Source organism: Equus quagga, chromosome 11 (genome assembly GCF_021613505.1).
Source record: "Equus quagga isolate Etosha38 chromosome 11, UCLA_HA_Equagga_1.0, whole genome shotgun sequence".
Taxonomy (NCBI): Eukaryota; Metazoa; Chordata; class Mammalia; order Perissodactyla; family Equidae; genus Equus; species Equus quagga.
The window spans coordinates 60,830,826-60,849,886 of record NC_060277.1 but is presented as its reverse complement, the minus strand read 5'-3'; the positions used below and the strand labels follow the sequence as shown (position 1 = coordinate 60,849,886).

The 19,061-nt window shown below is 40.8% G+C and overlaps 1 protein-coding gene across 1 annotated transcript in view; it reads left to right on the top strand.

The window, feature by feature from the left end:
* Positions 1–631: 631 nt before the first annotated feature.
* The window catches only part of LOC124247146 (protoheme IX farnesyltransferase, mitochondrial), a 125,552-nt gene continuing 107,122 nt past the window's right edge, over positions 632–19,061 (top strand). Inside the window, exons 1-3 of the mRNA XM_046676207.1 lie at positions 632–785; positions 5,013–5,146; positions 6,941–7,262. Of these exons, the coding sequence (XP_046532163.1) occupies positions 743–785; positions 5,013–5,146; positions 6,941–7,262 (499 nt within the window). The 5' untranslated portion in view covers positions 632–742. The remainder of the gene's footprint in view (positions 786–5,012; positions 5,147–6,940; positions 7,263–19,061) is intronic.

Here is a 19,061-nt window from a genome sequence, read left to right as displayed (position 1 = left end):
CCTAGTAACCACAACACTAATGATAATTTATCAGCGCCTATACGTGGTAGGCGCCTGGCTACCCAGTGGGGAGACATGATTTAATTCTTCCAACCATCTTATAAAATATACACTCCTGTTATCCCTGTTGTACCTGTGCCTAGATAACTGAGGCTCAGAGGGCTCACGGAACTTGCTCGAGCAGGTCAGAAGGCCAGGAGAGGGTGCCAGGACTCGAGTACAGATGTCACTCCAGAGCCGGAAACCCTAACCCCGAGTTCACCGGTCCTCCCACCTGACAGCGAAGAGAGGAGGGCTGTATCTGATCAGGGGAGAAGGTGGAGGCATCGTCCCAAGAACCACTTCCTCTTGGCGCTGGGTCACCCAGAAGCATCCCAACCGTCACTTTCAACTGCAGGTCCGGTCATCCGCACGCGGTCCCAGGGACCCGGCCAGCGGATGCCGGGCAACTGAGAGCACCGGCCCGCCGTCCGCGCGCGCCGTTCCTTTCGCAAGACGTAGCCACGCCGCGCCCCTCGCACTTCCCGAAAGTACGCGAGGCCTCCGACCTTCAGTCCCTCACTGTCCCACCGCTCGGGCGCCGAGCACCTCCAGCCACAGGCTTCTCCGGCCGCGACCCGCCCGCCGGAAGTGACGGACCGGAAGCGTCTCTCCGCCCACCGGGGGGCGGGGAAGGAAGATGGCGGCGCCCAGTAGCCGGTGAGGACACGGGGATCCCGGGGAGCGGCCCGACTTGTGCGTTATGGCTGCCTCCCCGCATACTCTCTCCTCACGCCTCCTGACAGGTACTGCACCCGCTCGCGGGCGCGACTTTGGGAAAATTCTCTTCTTTTTGCCACGTGCGGCGCCGTGGTTCCGGCTGGCTGCAACCTTGGGAGCCCTTGGCGAGGTCGGCTTGGTTGGGTTCCGGTGGGAGGAAATGACCTTTGGAGTAGCCTGAGGTGAAGAGGCTACGGAGCCAAAGTCTCGCCCTGCACTGTGCCCCGCTGGTCCACACCACCTCTCTGTCCCTCTTCCCCGGGGGGCCGGTGTCTGCTGATGCTTTGGTTTGCAGAGTGGAGGCTGGAGGAGAGAGGACCGAGTAGGACCTTAGGGCTCCACGAGCCTCTGGGCTCATCAGAGCCTCAGTTCCTAGCCACTGGCATGTAAGCACAAGGGAAGAGCATTGCCCCCACCTAGAAGCCTTGTTCCAGTGTAAGGTGGTCATGATGATGATGATAATCACGATTACAGACGGGGAACCATGGTCGCCCGGAGGCTTGGCTTTCTGCCATCAGCGTTATCCCTGATATAATCTTCCCACTTGAAGGACCAGGAACAACTATATGATGAAGGTGGAGTGCACTTCCTTGGCCGTTGGCTAGGTCTCAGCTCAAACGTCACCTTTCCAGAGAGGCCTACCTGACAACGCTGTCTAAAGTTGAGCCCCCTGCCCGTCTCTTCTCACATCGCTCTATTTCTTTCATCATGGCTAGCACGGTCTGTCATAATTTATTTATATAGCGGTTTATTATGTGTTTTTTCTGACTAGAATATAAATCTGGTGAAAGCAGGGACAGTTTCTCTCTGGTTCATCTCTGTGTCTCCAGTGCCCCAAACAGTACCTGGTGTACATTGTTGGCTTTCAGTAATCATTTGTGAATGAATGAAATTTGTCCTGATGGAGATAATAAAGAGGAGATTGGGGATCGTTTTGCCCCCAGTAGTTTAGAATGATAACTAATAGCTGTGTGAGGAATGTGTTGCTGGTGGACCAAATTGGAGATGGATTGAAGAAGCCAGGGAGTCCCTTTGGTCAAATCCCAGAAACCTTTTTAGGTCTCACCTATCACAAGCTCTCTGCAGCATCTGGCAATGTTGATCACAGTGACTCTATGAAATTCCTTTCTTCCTCTTTTCTCGTAATGTTGTTTTGTGGGTCTCTTGGCTGTGCGATCTTAGGGCATATCATTTGTGTTGCCTGGAATTGAGTTTGCTCAAAATGAGGCAGTTGAACTAAAAGATCTCAAAGGTCCCTTCTGTTCCAAAAAGAGAGGAGGAGGGTGGGAGGTGGGAAGGAGTATAGAGAAACCAGATTGGCCTTGGTTAGGTAATTGTTAAAGCTGGGGGATACACAATTGTATTCTTCTGCTATTGTATGTGACTGAAATTTTCTGTAATGAAAAGTTCTTTTAAATGGTGTGTGATTCTTTTTTAATTACGTGTTGGTTACAGAACATCCCTGACTGTGAGTGTTCTTTGATCCTGACCGTAGGTCACAGAGTGCATCTTGTCTTAGTGCTTGAATTATCACCTCTGTGGAAGTTTTTCCGATATGCACTCCTCAGACTAGGTGCTTTTCGGCCTTTCTGTTCTGTATTTTCAGCTTCCTGTAGGACAATTCCATTTGACTGCTCAGAATTCCCCAGTTTCAGTGTGAGCAACATATGGTTCACATGGTTTGTTGCTGGATCAGTCTTTCCCGTGCTGGTATGGGAGGAATTAATAGCTTAGCTTCCTGAAGCAGTGAATATATTTGCCAGAAAATCTGCTAGTAAGTGGTCTGACTATGCTCCATTTGGAAGATCCACTGGAAGAGCTTGATCTGGAAGCAGCGTGGTGGGAAGGGGCGACAGAAATGTAAACTGGAACTATTTTAGGTATCCAGTGGTCGTGTCTGATTTTGCTTCTAAAGATCCTAAGTATTTTATAGCCATTAAAAACATTTCAGGACCTTTCAGTTACTTCTCTGCTCACCTCCTTTTAAAAGCCCCGCAATCATGACTCTGTGTCAGTGGTCGATAAGGTCACATGTTCCTAGGTTTTTAATGTATCTATTGTAAGCCCTGTGTATCTTCAAGCCTACATTTGTTTACATAGGGCTGAAATGTCTTTCAGTTTCTAGGTACTGATTCATAGAAATGTGACATGTTTTGTCTAAATGAAGTGTTTTCATCATTTAAAAGTACAGCTTCCTAGCTGTTTTTTTTCTTACTACCATTCTGTAAAAATCTCAGTTTGACCCACTTAATCTTGAGGGGTATTTCCCAAGGAGGTTCTTTCCCTCCCAGCAATATGCATTTCTTGTTGGACTAAATGAACTCAAAAATGGTTTTGAAATTAAGGCCCAGAACAGTAAAACCTTGATCTTCTAGACGTTATCTTTTAATATTGAAATCCTGTTATCCTCAAGAACAATGTTAGGGCCAAAAAGGAGAAATACACATGATGAAAAGCAAAATAATAAAACTTGAGTATCAGAGGACCGATTTCAACACTGCTGTTCCTTCCTGTCTGCATATATGCGCAGCGCATAGTCACGTATTGAAAATAAGCATTTCGTAATTCACAGGTTTGAGGGTGTGATTTCAGTGAAGTGACTTACGTCTGGTGTAAGATAATTGCCACGTATTCCAAGGGGCAGTGACAGTTCTCCTTCCCCAGTCCAGGCAAACTCTGTGGGTGATCCAGTCATCAAACACTGTTTCACTGTTATATGGAAAGCACGCTACCATATGGAAAGCACTCTGCCAGCTGTTAGAGCAAAGCTGGATAAAGGAGAGTCCCTGCCATCAAGGAGCTGAAAAAAGATGATGGTGGAAACAATCTGTATTAAGAAGTGCCACCAAAAAGAGTATAAAGTGATAGAACAGTTGAAAGAGACTTTGAAAATTTGGCAGACAGAGTGGAGGCAAGACACTGACAGCAAGGAAACGAGATAAACAAAGATGAACGAATCGTGAAAAGTGCGGTGTGCTTAGTGGGGGGATGAGACAGCTCTGCTGCAATGAGTTTTATGTACGTGTTTGGGCGAGTAATACATGTTCTGGGCTTCGGGAAGAAAACCATTGGCTTTATGGAGCTTGGATTGGAGAGGAAAGGAAATTACAGAAGTCAGGATGAGTGGCTTGAATCCTACAACTGTTAGTGCACTCAATTGTAAGGTGATAAGGGTCTGTATCACTAGGAATGGCAGGAAGTGGAAGGATTTAACCAGTATTTCAGGGTTGACTGGACTTGATGGTTATTAGGTGATGAAGGAAGAGTTCAAGATGTTGAAGTCTTAAGTAAGTAATGGCTTTATCTGCAGAAGGGAACAGAGGAAAGATAAAGATGGGAATAAAGTCTCCTTAAAGACATATTGCAACCCATCCGTGTGGAGATACTAAGAAAGCTGTTGGAAATAGACTTAATGACTCTAGAAGTAGGTTGAAGATTGAAAATTACCGTATAATTGCATTTGCTTGGGGCCAGTATGTAGTGTTCCGAACAGTGGGAATACAACTGCCTTAAAGTGGAGGACGCGGCAAGAAGAGACACCATAAGGAACTGAGAAGTGATGAGCAGTGGGCCGCAGAGACCCAGAAACCTTTAGTGTCATGGATGCCATGGGAAGAGAGACTTTTCAAGGTAGAGGGAGAATCTGTGCTGTTACACTGTCGAAGGCTTGACTAGGATGAGGCCTTACACGGAAGCATTGGATTTGTTGATACTCGAGAGAAGCTTTAGGGGAACGATTACAAGCCAAATTTGGGTACAACAAAAATAGCTTCTTCCTACCTAGATTGATAGAGTCATACTTTACTGAAAGTGATTTCCTCCCCCTTTTAGTTGGCTTACCCCACATGCCCAAAATATTAATCTGAAATATATCTTCCAGCTTACTGTTATTTATTGAGGAAATTTGTACTTCTCATTTTATACTTTTTTAAAAGTGACTGAACTGATTTTTTTGTATGTTTTTCTTAAAAAGATCTACAGTGTGGTCATTTTTGCATTTACTATAATAAAATCATAATGATCCTGAAATGAAACATTTTCCCAGCCCTGCTGAAGAATCACACTGACTTAAACAGGGAGCAGAGATAATAAATTGCGTTTATTCACAAATCAGGATTAGATCATTTCAAAGTTTGGACCCGTCACGCGTGTGATGCTTACCTCAGTGGCTGGCTTTGTTTCTGGATAGGTACCGTCATCATTTGGTGAGAAGCAGTAATCATTTTAACGTGTTCTCCCCTTCTCTGTTACAGGTTGGGTAGGAGGATGTGTCTGGTACCTAGAAAGAAGAGCTATGCAGGAATCCCCTCACAAGTTTATGCATCTTTTCAGGAACATCAACAAGCAGTGGATTACATTTCAGCACTTTAACTTCCTCAAGCGCATGGTATGTTCTAGAAGACCATCCTTCCTCTCCTGCTATCTGCCTTTACTTTCTCTGTATGAGGAAATTTCAGAAATTTCTGTTATAAGAAAAGTTGTAAGAAGTGCAATTTGAAAAGGACTTTTATTTGGTGTCCTCCTAAGTTTACCCAAAACTTTAATAGCTTGTTTTGATTATTCTTAACTGATAGCAGAATAATCCTGACCTTTGAGGTTAAAAGTATGATCCTGAATTTACTGACTAAGTTTGAGAAAGATTGAAAACTTCTGGCACATTTCAGCTAGGCTAAAATTAGGAAAAGCTGAACTGTTATAATGCATCTTTTCAAATTCTTTAAACTTCTGTGAATACGTCAGTAATACCAAAATAATTGCCTTAACAGTGTGACCCTCCTATTTTCTTACATCAGGAGTGCATTTAAAAGTCTTTTAAACATGTGCATTTCTGAGTAGACTCAAAAAAAGTGAGAGTTTTTGTAATATGCTAGGCATTTTATAGTGGGCATTGATAATACATCTCAGTCTTCTTATAGGCATTGATCTAGGTTGGCTCTGTGATTATTGTAGGCAACATGTAACTTACTCTTAATTACCAGTGAGGGTATTTGCTATTTTCTCAAATAGAAAAGGATCATAGAATGGAGAAATGACAGCTAAAAACCCATAATTATAGTGCAAGCATGAGAGAATAGCAGATTCATAATCTAAAGTCCTATTTGACGTTTGTCTCATCTTTTTTCAACCTAAAATGCCCACTTTAACTTAAAATTAACTTAAAATCTTAATAAAACTCATTGTTTTGATAAGAGGTTTAAATTTCCAGAAATGTTCAGACTTTTTAAGTTTGGGATCAAAGATAATGGATATGTAGAAGAGAAACTCAAATATGTATAATGCCTTTTTTTATATAAGCAGAACTCTGGATTCATTCATGAATTCATTCATTGTAATTCCTTTCTAAGATTGTATATATAATTTCAATCCTTTGTGATATAATGGGAAAGGCACTTAACTAGTTATCAGGATAGGTGGCTCCAAGTCCCAGGGCCACCCATAACTAAGTGGTTGTTGACTCTTGGCTCTATTAGTTTATTTCTACGCCTTAATTTCCTTATCTGTAAATTAAAGAGAGAGATAACTAATAATGATCCATCTTCTTTAACAACTGTTGAGAAGATTAAATGAGATAAATATTATGTAAGTTATAAAGATATATATTATATAAAACTGTAAATTACCTCACGAATGTAGGTCGTAGTTATTACTTTTTGTTCGCGAGTGATAGAGACTGTCTGACTCTAAGCCCCACGCTCTTTCCACACACACACTGCCGTGAGGTCACCCAGCCCTGGATATACCCTACCACCGAGCCCCTCTCTGCACTGTTTGCTAGGAACATGGAAAGTCAACAGGTTGACTTGGGCTCTTGACTATAAAAAACTTTCTCATTGTATTTGGAATAGTAGATCTCCAATTTCTGGTGCTACATTGGGGAAAATTCTGGAGGAGATGAATAAGAAATAAATTTCTTTCTTTCAAGGAACTTAAATTCCTAGGATTTATAAGCCATAAAATTTGAAAACCATTCCCGAGGCATTAATTTTATTATCCATATCTCTTAGTATGGTGATTGCCATGTAACAAACACTAATGTTAGTTAATTCATCATGTATTTATAAAGTTATGGGAAAATCTTTCAAGTACCATAAAAGTTGGTCTGGTGGAAGGTGTCGCTACAAAACCATTTAAGAGTATTTGGGGGCCTTGGTTTTATAGTAACATATTCTGTTTTGTTTAGTATGTCACACAACTGAACAGAAGCCTCAACCAGCAAGTAAAACCGAAGCCAGAACCAGTGACATCTCCTTTCCTTGAGAAAACATCTTCAGGTCAAGCCAAAGCAGAAGTACATGAGTTGAGACCTATTTCACCCCCCAGCCTGCCTTTGTCCAGAAAGGCAAATGAAAAAGAGTTGATAGAACTAGAATCTGCCTCAGTAATTGAAGCCTCAATAGATGTGGGAAACGCAACAAAAGAGGAAAAACAGTGGAAAGAGATGAAGCTGCATGTGGACGATCTACCAGGAATTCTGGCTCGACTGTCCAAAATCAAACTCACAGGTACTTTTTTTTTCTGGGATAGTTAGAGTCTTACTCGAAATTTCTCTGTAGTTAAACAAAAAGCTAATTTAATTTACTGCCCCAAAGGGAATATTTTGAAACTGCAGATCCTCTCTTAGTATTTTTCTTCTCTTCAATTTCATTGGGCTTGAAAATCAAAGTTTTTGAATTCTGTTTACACAGAATTGTAAATACTATTGCACTAAACGTATTGTACTAAAAATAGTCTCTCTTTTGTTTGCAATTAAAGTAGAATGCTTATTCTGCTGATTTTCTTGTCCTTTGTGTTTTTACACCTGCTGTTCTTTGAACATGCGGTAAGGTCATGAGTTCTGTCTATTGAGTTCTGTCTATTTAGTTCTGAAAACAGGAAGGATTGCGCTGCTGTGCATGCTGTGCAGTGAGCCCACAGTGGCACTGGGACTCCCAGCTCCCTGCTGTGTTTTGCTTCTTGCGTAGGGCCTCTGGGATTGTCCAGGTGTGCAGGGACTTTGTCATGAGGCTTCTCTGAAAGGAGGTTTGGAACTAGATTTTTTTGCCTCATTGTAGCAAACCACACCAAATTTTATTGCATGCATTTGGGTATTAACCCATAATTATGTCATTTGGTTGTTACAACCATGCCGTGAGTCAGTCAGAGCTTTGTTATCATCATCCCATCTTATAGCGAAACTTAGAAATAGCTCATTCTGGGCTAACCCTGTTTAGAATGTATGTTCTGGGTCATCCTGCAGACTGAAGAACTGGTCTCTCCTTTTCTTCTTGAATGAGAATAAGAAGAAAAAAATGCAATGGGTGAATGATAAAGTTAAACCAGATACTCTTTGAGGACAGAAAGTGACAAATAATGTTATTGGATCAAAATCAGGAAGCGAACAGCTGAGACAGAGACTTCTGAGAGTAGAGAAGATCAGGAAAAGAGTGGTTTTTGTTTCGTTTGTTGTTTTTCAAGAGAGTTGAGCTTGATATCCAGGGTAAAAGGAGGTAAACCAGACAACTTCTTTCCTTGGTGACCAAGCTCACTTAAAGAAAATGTGTTTTTGGAGGAATGACAGACATAGGGAGTCTGACAAAGGAGCTGAAGAATCACCGTAAGTCTTAACAGAGTGCGACTCTGAAGCTGGGAAACGAGTTCCAGGTGGTGTCCTTGAAATCGTGCCTGAGTGCTTCCTGGTAGCTGAGCAAGGAATCATCACGTTCCTAAAGAAGTTATCTTTTGTCATTTACACAAGTGGTTTGAGTGTTGTTGACATGTTAAGAATGACTATAGATAAGATGTGATCACAGGATGTCATCCAAAAAATGAGGCCTCTCAGTCCATAGGCATCAGAAGTGACCTCTGTCACCAGCAGGAGCTTCTCTCTCTGTGCACCATCATTTAACACATCCACTTCAGTGTCTCCCCCTCACTGCAGATCAGTTCTCCTTTCTTATCCCATTTCGGTCAGTAATACCTGCCTTCTTCACTTCTCCCAGATGAGAAATCTTAGAATCATTCTTTTAATCTCCCCTTCGTCGCTAGTCTAACATCCATCTCTTACCACCGTAATGCCTGTATGATTTCTCATCCCTGTTTCTGAAACTACTATCCTAGTTCAGGTCCAAAACATATGAGGTCTTTGGTTTCGTGGCAGCTCCTAGCTGTTCTCTGTGCCTTCATTCTCCCCGCACTGGAATGTGTGCTGCCCAGGGCTGCCAGACTAACCTTCCTAAAACATTGCTTTCATATATTCCTAACCTACTCAGGAGTCTATAGTTCTTCCATTTTTCCTGCTGCTTCAACTCTGCCCCATTTTAAAGGAGCATTGTAATCTAGAATGATTAAACTCTTCTCTAGAAACATACTTCTTGTCCCCTTTGCTGTCCCCTTCTACCCCACTGTACTCATTCCTCCGTGGAGACTGGTCTGCCTGTCTTACGTCCAGTCAGATCCTTTCCAGGCTTCCCCATGAAGTCTTCTCTCGCCTGCTCTTGGCCCAAGTCCCCCTTCTCAAACTCAGGATATGGCTCAAAGTCAAGCAGATTTCAGCTCGGATCCTGGCTGCGACATTTACTAGCCAGTGAGACTGTGGGCAGTTCTTGACCTTGTTGAGACAGTTTCCTCATCCATAAAGTAGGAATAATAATAAACCATTTAAGAATTAAATCACATAATGCATTTAGAGTACCCAGCAGCATGCCTGACACATGGGAGACCCTCAAAGGTTAGTTTCCAAATAATTACAGGTACTTTTGAGTGTCTGTTTAATGTATGTTATATTTTCCCTCAGATTTTGAGCCCAGAAATCCTGCCATGTACTTGTTGAGTACTTCCAGCTATCTAGGAACAGTGCTTCTCACTTGGTAGGGGTTTGCTTTTAAGAGAGGAATTGGCAAACTGAAGTCCTCCAGCGGAGGGCAACTACCAGGAAGTGGGGATGTAGAAACCCTTTCACTTGGGGAATGAGATTATTTTGCTTGGAAAAGAGAAGGAAGGGGGAAGACATAGGGTGAGGAAAAGGAGAACGAAGACATGATAGCCGTCTGCAAATCTGCTGATGTCTGTAGCTCCATTGATTCAAAGGGGCAGTGCTGCTCATGTATAGTCCGGAAGGCAGAACTAGGAAATTGCCAGTGCTAACGGGGCGGCAGATCCTCTCAGCATGAGGCAGAGTCCTCGGAGAACTATCCAGATGTGAAATGGGCTGTCCTGTAAGGCGGTGGTCCTTATCTGGAACTAACCAAAGGGAGATCACCTTTGAGGGAAGTTGAAGAAGAGAGTCCTGCATTGTATAGTGGGTGGAGCTAGATGACGACTCTTAGGTCCTCTTTTAGTGTTAAGAGGCTGCCTGCCTTCGGTATTTACTCCATGTCCACCAAGAACCCCATTGTGCTGGAAGCTAGAGATACAGAGATAACTCATACATGATTTCTGTCCTCAAGATAAAGTTGATAGTCTAGTGGGGAGATTTTGCACACATACACATATATAAAGATAAAACATCTATGGCCGATGCATCTGTATTTCCAACCCCAAACTCTTTCTTAATACCTCTGTGATCTTGGGCAATTTATTTAGCCTTAGAGTGCCTTAGTTTCTTTACCTGTAAAATAGAGATAATGGTACTTCATAGCCTCATCGTCAGGATTAAATGAGACCTTGCAAGTAAAACACCTGTGTGCCCAGCACCCTATAGGCACTTAATTAGTTATGATTAATATTATTATTATTACGATATCCATCATTAGGGAAACTAATTTTATAGGTGTTATGACAATGTATGCATAAGGTAGAGTGGGCACCAGAGAAGGAGTGTTTCTGCCTATGGAGGGGGTTGAGGTGAGTGAGTATTTACTAGCAGAGAAGGCAAGGACTATAAACAGAGGTAAAGAAGCTTGGTCCATCCTGGCACGTTCAGAAAGCTGCAGTATCCTGTGAGTAACGCTGTATGACTCAGACATCATACGGAAGAGGCACCGACTGGGGTCGAAGGGTTGGGCAGGACAGTGTTCTCAGATTGGCGTGTATTTCGTGCTGAAGGGTTTGGCTCTTATATCCCAGCAGCAGAAAGTCTTGGAAGGTTCTTTGGAGAACACAATCACTTTGTGTTTTGTCTTGTTTGTTTATCTTTTAAGAGCTTTTGATTATACTAAACTATAAACTTATTGTAAAAAAAAAAAGTTCAAATAATACAGAAGCATGAATCTTAGACGGAAAAAGTACCCTTCCCATCCATTCTGGATAAACTGCCCTGCTTGAAATGTAGCCTTATATATATTCAGATGTGCAGATATAAAGGTGTAGATGTGGTTATGCATTTTGATAGAAATAGGATCAATACACACACACACACAGAGTTCTGCACCTTGCCGTTTTCTCATAAGAGTAGAACTTTCACTGACGGTATTTGCTCCCCTGCATACTATTCCATTATATGGAACTGCCATTGTTTACTTAACTAATCCTCTTCAGGTAAACCTTTAGGGTGTTTCCGGTTTTTTGCTATTAAAAGCCGTTCAATGATTAACTGTTATGTACATAAGTCTTTGGATACTGACGTTAGTCCATCTGTAGAATAAGTGTTTAGAAATGTGATTGCTTATTTAAATGTTTTAATTTTGATGGAGCAACCAGTTTGTTCCTAGAAAAGATGGTATAATTTACACTCCCTCCAGTAGCATGTGGGAATCTAATTCCCTCTGGATTCCATGCTCATGCATAAACAGTCTTTATATCAGTTTTACCTATTTGATTGAAAAAGATTTTTGTGTATGTTAGTTTTCGTTTTTTAAGTTTTGGTGAGATTTAACATCTTTTGCTCTATTTTGATCATTTGTATTTTTCCTTCTACTATTTTCTGCTTATATCCTAGGTTATTTCTTAATGATTTTTTAAGACCTCTTTGTAAATAAGGAAAATTAGCATTTCATCTATCAAATACATTAAAAAATTTTTTTCGTAGTTTGCTTTTTCTTTTTACTTTATTTGTGATGTTTTGTTGTTTTTGTCTTATTTTGCCCCAGTGAGATTTTTAACTTTTATATATCTAAATTTATTAGGGTTTTTTGAATGCTTAGAAAGATTTTCACTACCCTGTGGTTATAAACATATTCACTCATATTTTTTTCTGGTACTTTTATATTTTTACTATATTCTTTAAGGTTTGGGGACCTCTGGAGTATATCTCAGCATAAGGGATAGGATTGGTTAAGAAAACTGCTGTGGTAGTACTGTTAAGCAAGGGTCTCCTGCTTTTGTAAATAAAGTTTTATTGAACACAGCCACACCCATTTGTTCTATGCTGATATCTTGCTACATCGCCAGAGTTGAGTAATTGTGACAGAAAACTTATAGCCTGGACAGCCTCAAATATTTCCTGTCTGTCCCTTTAGAGAAAAAGTTTGCTGACCCTGGCTATGGAGTATGGACTGCTGAGAGGCAAGAATGACAGCAGACGGATCCGTGGTGGTCAAGAGAGAAATGACGTAGGGCTAAACTAAGGCTGTGATGGGGAAGGGCACATTACAGAAATAGAACGAGCAGAGCCTCAGGCAGACATGGTAGAGTGCTGGGGACACGTGAACTGAAAGCTTTAGGACATGGAGTTGCGAAGAGTTTGACTAGATGAAGCAAGCATTCTCTGCTTCTCTGGGCCCTATGCTCCGTATTATCATGCACCCAACCCAGTTCTCTGAGAGAGAACAGAGTATATTGTCCTCTGCGCCAGACTCGTTGCATTCAAATCCTGGCTTCTACTAGTTGAGTGACCTTGAGCAAGTTTCATGATCTCTCTGTGCCTCAGTTTACCCATCTGTAAACTAGAGGTAATAATACCTATTTCATAGGGTTGTTCTGGGTGCGGATGGTCCCTGACTTGGAATGGTTTGACTTAGGATTTTTCAATTTTATGATGGTGCCAAAGCGATATGCATTCAGTAGAAACTGTGCTTCGAATTTTGAATGTTGATCTTTTCCTAGGCTACAGATAATGTGGTCCCATCCTCTCTGTGATGCTGGCAGTGGCAGTGGCCGCAGCTCCCAGTCAGCCCTGCGATAATGAGGGTGAACAAGTGGTACCCTTGGAACCACCCTGTACCCAGACAGCCACCTTGTTTCTCACTTTCAGTACAGTATCCAATAACTTACATGAGATCTTCAACACTTTATTATAAAATAGGCTTTGTGTTAGATGATTTTGCCCAACGGTAGGCTAATGTAGGTGTTCTGAGCACGTTTAAGGTAGGCTAAGCTGTGATGTTCGGTAGGTGAGGTATATTAAGTGCATTTTCGACTTTTGATAATTTATCGGGAAGTAACCCCATCTTAAGTGGAGGAAGATCCGTATTACCTGAGGTAACATTTGCAAACTACATAAAAGTATCTGTATTAAGAGCTATACACTTGTTTGTTAAATAAAAAATCAGTTTGTTACCTGGGTACGCCAACAGGCATTTGTGTTTGCTGCCCCTGCTCTAGAAAAACTCCCAGCCTTCTGGTAGAGAGGAATGGTGGTGTGGAGACTGAGGAATGTGAATCCTGAAGGGAGAAACAGGTTTGGGGGGAAGAGATGAGTTTTGTTTTGGACACCGGGAATCTGAGTTGATGCTGGCATACCCAGTAGAGAGGTGCTGTGGGCAGTGGGCTGTCAAGGACAGGACCTCAGTTAGAGCATCGGGCTGGAAGGACAAGGCATCTTCAGTGTGGAGTTGGCTGCAAAGCTTTAATGAACAAGGTTGCCAAGGGCCAGCATGTAGAGTGACCAGAGCAGAAGCCAAGGACAGGCCTTTGGGGTTCGTCCCCTTTTAAAGATTGAGTAGAGTGTATAATGGAGCCTTCAAGGAAAAAATGGTCAGAGAGAGGGAAAAAGGAAAGGGCTTTGTTGCAGAAGCCAAAAGAGAAGACACAGTTCGTAAAGAAAGTAATCAACACTTTCAAATGCTAGAGGTCTACTAAGCTGTCTGACTAGAAAGAGTTCTTTTATTTGGCCTTTAGGAAGTCAGTGTTGACTGACTGCTCAATCAGGAAATAATTATCAATGTTTCTTCTTCATAGAGTCTTAAAAGAGCTACTTTAAATAATTAATTTAAAATGATTTCTTAAAGCTTATTCTCATAATTCTTATTTCTTTAGGAACAGAGGGGAAAGTATGATAATTGGTTTAGGATCAATGTTTTTTTTGGCCACAGCTTCTTTTCCTTCATACTGGCTATTGTATTGCTTTTCCTTTTATATACCTTACAGTGTTGTATATCTTAAATAGACATTCCAGATGCAGGATTTGATATCTAAAACATGGTGTCTGGATGATGAAATTGCTCATTTAGTTGTACATGCTGTGTTGTGTAGTGTACACAGACTCATTGGTTTCCATTTGTCTGTGCTAAGGAGCTCACGTGGCACGCATGTTAAAATGACACTTCCTGGCTGCTGTGCCCAGGGATTCAGATCCTGCCAGCCTGGGACAGGACCCAGAGATCTGAATTTTTGACAAGCATGCTAGATGAGCTGGTGCAGGTGGTCCTGGACCACCCTTCAAGAAAGTGGAGAAGGTGCTGTGCAGGTCGGGTGCCGGTCCCAGACCCAGTGGTCTGGCTGGATGTGGGGAGAACTCACCTAGTGAGAGCCAGAGCAGCCCTTGCCACCACTGGCAGCAGGAAAAGCCAGCTGGGCAGAATCTGGACCACACAGGAGAGGTATGCAAAAGCAGGATGCGCCAAGGAAACAGGGAGCAGAGCCTCCCCTACAGCTACAGATGGAAAAGTGCTGGGGCAGTAAATTTCCCCTAGTATCATTTTATATATTCCATGCCCCAGGTTTCTGGATGAGCTAATTGAATTAAAGTCATTTCCTTCTGGTTATTCCATTTAAAGAGGCAGCACCCTTTGGGTGACCCCTACCCTCTTATTTGACCTTTTCCTCCCTCTATAGTTTATTACTTGAATTCACACATGTCTTGGAGTCAGCAGGATTTTTTTCTTTAAGAAAATCCCTGGTATCTGTCAATTGATTTCTTTCAGACTCTTAACATCTTGGACAATTCTTTTATAGCTAATGATAGCCAGGGCAGAACTATCTGGGAGTCAGCGCTCGCTTTTATGGAACTAGTCTTTCGTTCTACTCCCCCTTTTGTTTATACCTGTAATACACCGAGGATAAGTAACTGTAGAGTAAGTGGCGGGCCATATAGTGACCATACTTACATTTTATTTGTAATATTGTCGGGTAGCAGCAGCCTGATGCCTTGACATTTCTGCCAGGATCTGGGCCATTTAAAGATTTTTTTTTCTATGAGAGGAAGTAAGACTGGTTTATAAAGAAGTACTAATATGTCTCCCTTGAATTTCTCTTGCCAACAGAGCTATTTACAATATGTTTTTGGAGTTTGTTGCAGGGACCACACTGGGGTAAAGAAATTTTATTTGGATTAGGATCATAAGAGGCTTTAGTGCTCAAGTGAGTTTATACTTAATATAGGTCAATAAAAAGCAGAAATTTTTTCCTGAATAGCATCTGTGCTGAAAAGCTACAACACATTTTCTGAGGCCAGAACGTGAAGATAGATTATTTATTGGAACCAATAGATTATGCTGTTGATGGAACTGATATAAACTACAGTCTATCAATGTATAGATTTTTTTCCCCTAGAGCCTAGAATGCTGCTTTTTATTAAAAGAACAACAACAAAAAAAAACAGGAATAGAGGATACAATTTTATTTTAGATTGCTTGCTATAGTTTTTAAAAGTCAACTTCTCTCTTCAGCTGTCAGATAGGGTGTAAGAGAGTTTCCACAATTTCATAAAAATATTAATTGAGTGGAATTATAATTTCTTGAATTTTAATTTATATTTTGAATAATTACCTTAGTAATTATTTACTTATTAAATGTTAAGTAGTATTTTTATTATTAAGTGTTTAATGTAGAAAAAAAGAAAATACAGATAAACAAAAATGAGATAAATGGAATCCCCCGGTAATTCCACTCTCTCAGAATAATAACCAATTTGATGATTTTGGTGTATTCTAGATTTTTTTCCTATACATCCCGTTCATATATTTTTGCACTTTAAACAAAGGTAAGATCCTAATGTGAATGCTGTCTGTGATTTTTAAAAATTCTTATTCTGTGCATATCTTTTTGTATCAATATGTTTACCCTGTTTTTGCTGACCTTTTTTTAATAAGTACTGTTTTATTAAGACCAAAACACATAATAATATGCAAAAAGTCCCCTCCGGGACTTGCAGTAACCACTTTTTTGCGTACGGTTGTCAGTGTTTTTCTGTGCATGGTCTGTGTTGCACCGTTAACAGCACAGCCTCTGGAGTCAGTCTGGCAGGGCTGGAATCTCTGGTCTACTGTTGATTGACTGTGTGATAATGGGCACATTTTCCCAAACCTCTAAGCCTCAGTTTCTTCTGTAAAGTAGAGAGAATCCTACCGCATGGGATTGTTGGGAAGATTTTGTGAGATAATGCAGATGAATAATTTAGTATTGGACCTAGCATGTAGTAAAGGTTCAAGAATGGCTAATTATTATATTAATGTATATACAGTTTCTGTTGTGTTTGTTTTATAAAAATGGGGTCTTGATACACATTTTGTTCAGTTCTTTGCATATATTTTTCTAAATAACTCTACCAATTTGATGGGTGAAAGTGGCACTTGAGCTTTAAAATAAGAATTTAAAACTGCTGATGAGGTTTTATATTTTCCATATGTTGATTGGGGATTTGTATTTCTCTTGTGAATGGCCTGTTTGCCTTCTATCCTTTCTTCTCTTCTCTTCAGTGTTTGTCTTTATTTATTGTTTGTAAGAGTTCCTTATATAGTAAAGATTTGAGCCTATTACATGTACCTATTATAATGTCATACCTTATATGTTATTTGCTTCTTGTTTTCATTTATTGTTAGTTTGATATACAAACATTGATTTTATGTAATCAAATCTATCAGTATTTTTACTTGTAGTTTCTAGTTTTTATATCATGCTTAGGCTCTCCCACAAAAGATTTGTAAATGTTTGTCTATGTTTTTAATCTTATGTTTTTATGATTTTATATTTTACATTTAAATTTTTTATTTATAGGAATGTATTTTGGACAATGGGATAAGGTGGAGATATACCCACTTTTTAATGTTGTTAACCAGTGTTGATTGTCATTCTAGCAAATTTAAGAATTCGTGAAGCTCTACCCCTGGACACACCTTAATCCCCCTAATCCCAAAACATTGTTAGTATTTTAATTGGAATTTCAACATATTTGCACATTAATTTGGTGATGAATTGAGATCTTTACTGTATTATAGCATTTTCATTTATCCAAGTCTTCTTTTCTGCCTCTCAAGTTTTATAGTTTTCTTTAAATAGATTGTGTACATTTGCTGATAAATTAATTTGGGGATATTTAAAAAAAATTTTTTCACTTGATTCCTGGGTTTTTCAGTTAGCCAAGCAAATGATGATCAGGGTGTCTCCTTTTTCCTATTTATAGCAATAATTTCATTCTCCAGTATACTTGCCTCTACGTTATACTCTCTCCGCCTGCTTTCCTCACTGTGATTTTCTGCTTCATTGTGAAGGATCCTCTGAGATGTAGGTACTGCACTGATTTGATTTTTGTGCCGTCTACTTTTTATTACTTTTCATGATTTTTAACATTCTGCTGTGACAGTTTTTGTTTCTGTATGCTTTTCTTAATCCACTTTACCTATTTCATGGGATTTTTTTTTCTTTTTTCTACTCGTTCACCTGCTGTTCGTTGAGACCATTTTGTCCCAAGTGCGTCCTTCAAGGTGTCATGGATAGAATGGGAGAGTGTGGCTGACAGCTCCTGCCTCATGGGTCTTTCTCTTTATGAGGAGCTTGTAGTCTACTGGTTCTGTGATGCATCTTTTTCAGAAATAGATTCAACCTCTTTTTCTTCCACGCTACCTGTATTTTCTTTTATGTTGTAAAATCTTCTTTATAAGTTTTTCATTGACCCACTTTACCTCTCTTCATCTTTATCCATTCATCATTGAAGACAGACTATTCCAGGCAGTAGTCAGACCCCAAAGGAGTGTAGGCTCCAGATAGACAGGGTGTTGGTCTGTTTGCGCTGTCACATCCCCTCTGCCTCAAGCAGCGCCTGGCGCTTAGTAGTGCTCATTGGCTGTTGGCTGAATGAGTGCACGGTCGGATTGTTCTCCATCACCTAACAGTTTAACTTGGTGCTGTTGGACTTCTCTTGCATTTTAAGCTAGAGGCTGGAGGCTATCAGTTTACATCACTAGGATAACATTCCTGTGGCCTGAGGGAGGTGTGGAGGAGGGTACCAGTAAGGGAACTTTTTCTATGACAAGTTTTTGCAACATGTCTTTGAAACCACAGTACCAGCGTCCTACTCCCTGAGTGTGGATTTGTGTGTAGGCTGCCTCTACTCTCAGCATATAGTGTGTTCTCTACTGCTACTGCCTGCTGAGCTGGAAGACTACCACACTGTGCCTGGGCGTGGTGGTAGTGGGTGTCTTGCTATACTGGGTTAAGGTCCTCAGAAAGGTTTCTCCCTCGTCCCAGTGAGAATTATGTCAAGGCGAGGCTCTGCTTTCTTTTTGGTGTGACCACTCTTTTCTCCCTCTGTCTCTGACGCAGCTCCCTCTACACACTGCTGCTGTGATGTGAAAGGGACTTTGCATGCACTGAGTCCATCTCGCCCGCGGTCCACCGTGGCCTCTGCTCCTCGCTCCTCACCTCTCCATATCAGGCTATCCTGTCACATAGCCTTTATTTCCCATATTTATCCATTTCCTTGTTGTTGATATTTAGGTAGTCTAATTTTTTGCTGTTCAAATAATGAAAGTAATGTCAGCTCTCAGCAACTGTCTTCAATTTCGTCTCATCTGTATTATATTTAACAAACATTTCTTGAGGGTTTTAATATCCTGCCTTTATCTAATTTATTGCTGATGTGGGTTTATCTCCAATTTTCATTTTTATTCCATCATTCCAGTTGTTTTGTGGTGGAAGTGGGCCACGTAGATGCTTTAGCTAATGTTCTAATTTAGATGAAAATTCTATTCATCTAGGCTATTCTGTTTTCTGATGATTCATTTGTTTTAAATTCAGTTTGATGTTAATTGAATTGATTGTAAGTGTAAGATGCTGTGGTAGATGCTAGAGGAATGTAAAGATAAATTTCGTGTGGATGATAATCATTCTCAAGAAATATTGACAACTTTAAGGAAGAGAAAAACTATGAGCTGAAAATGTGCTCAGCCGCACGTGACTGAAAACGTGAAGAATAGTAACTTAAACAAACACAGGGTTTATTTTTCTCT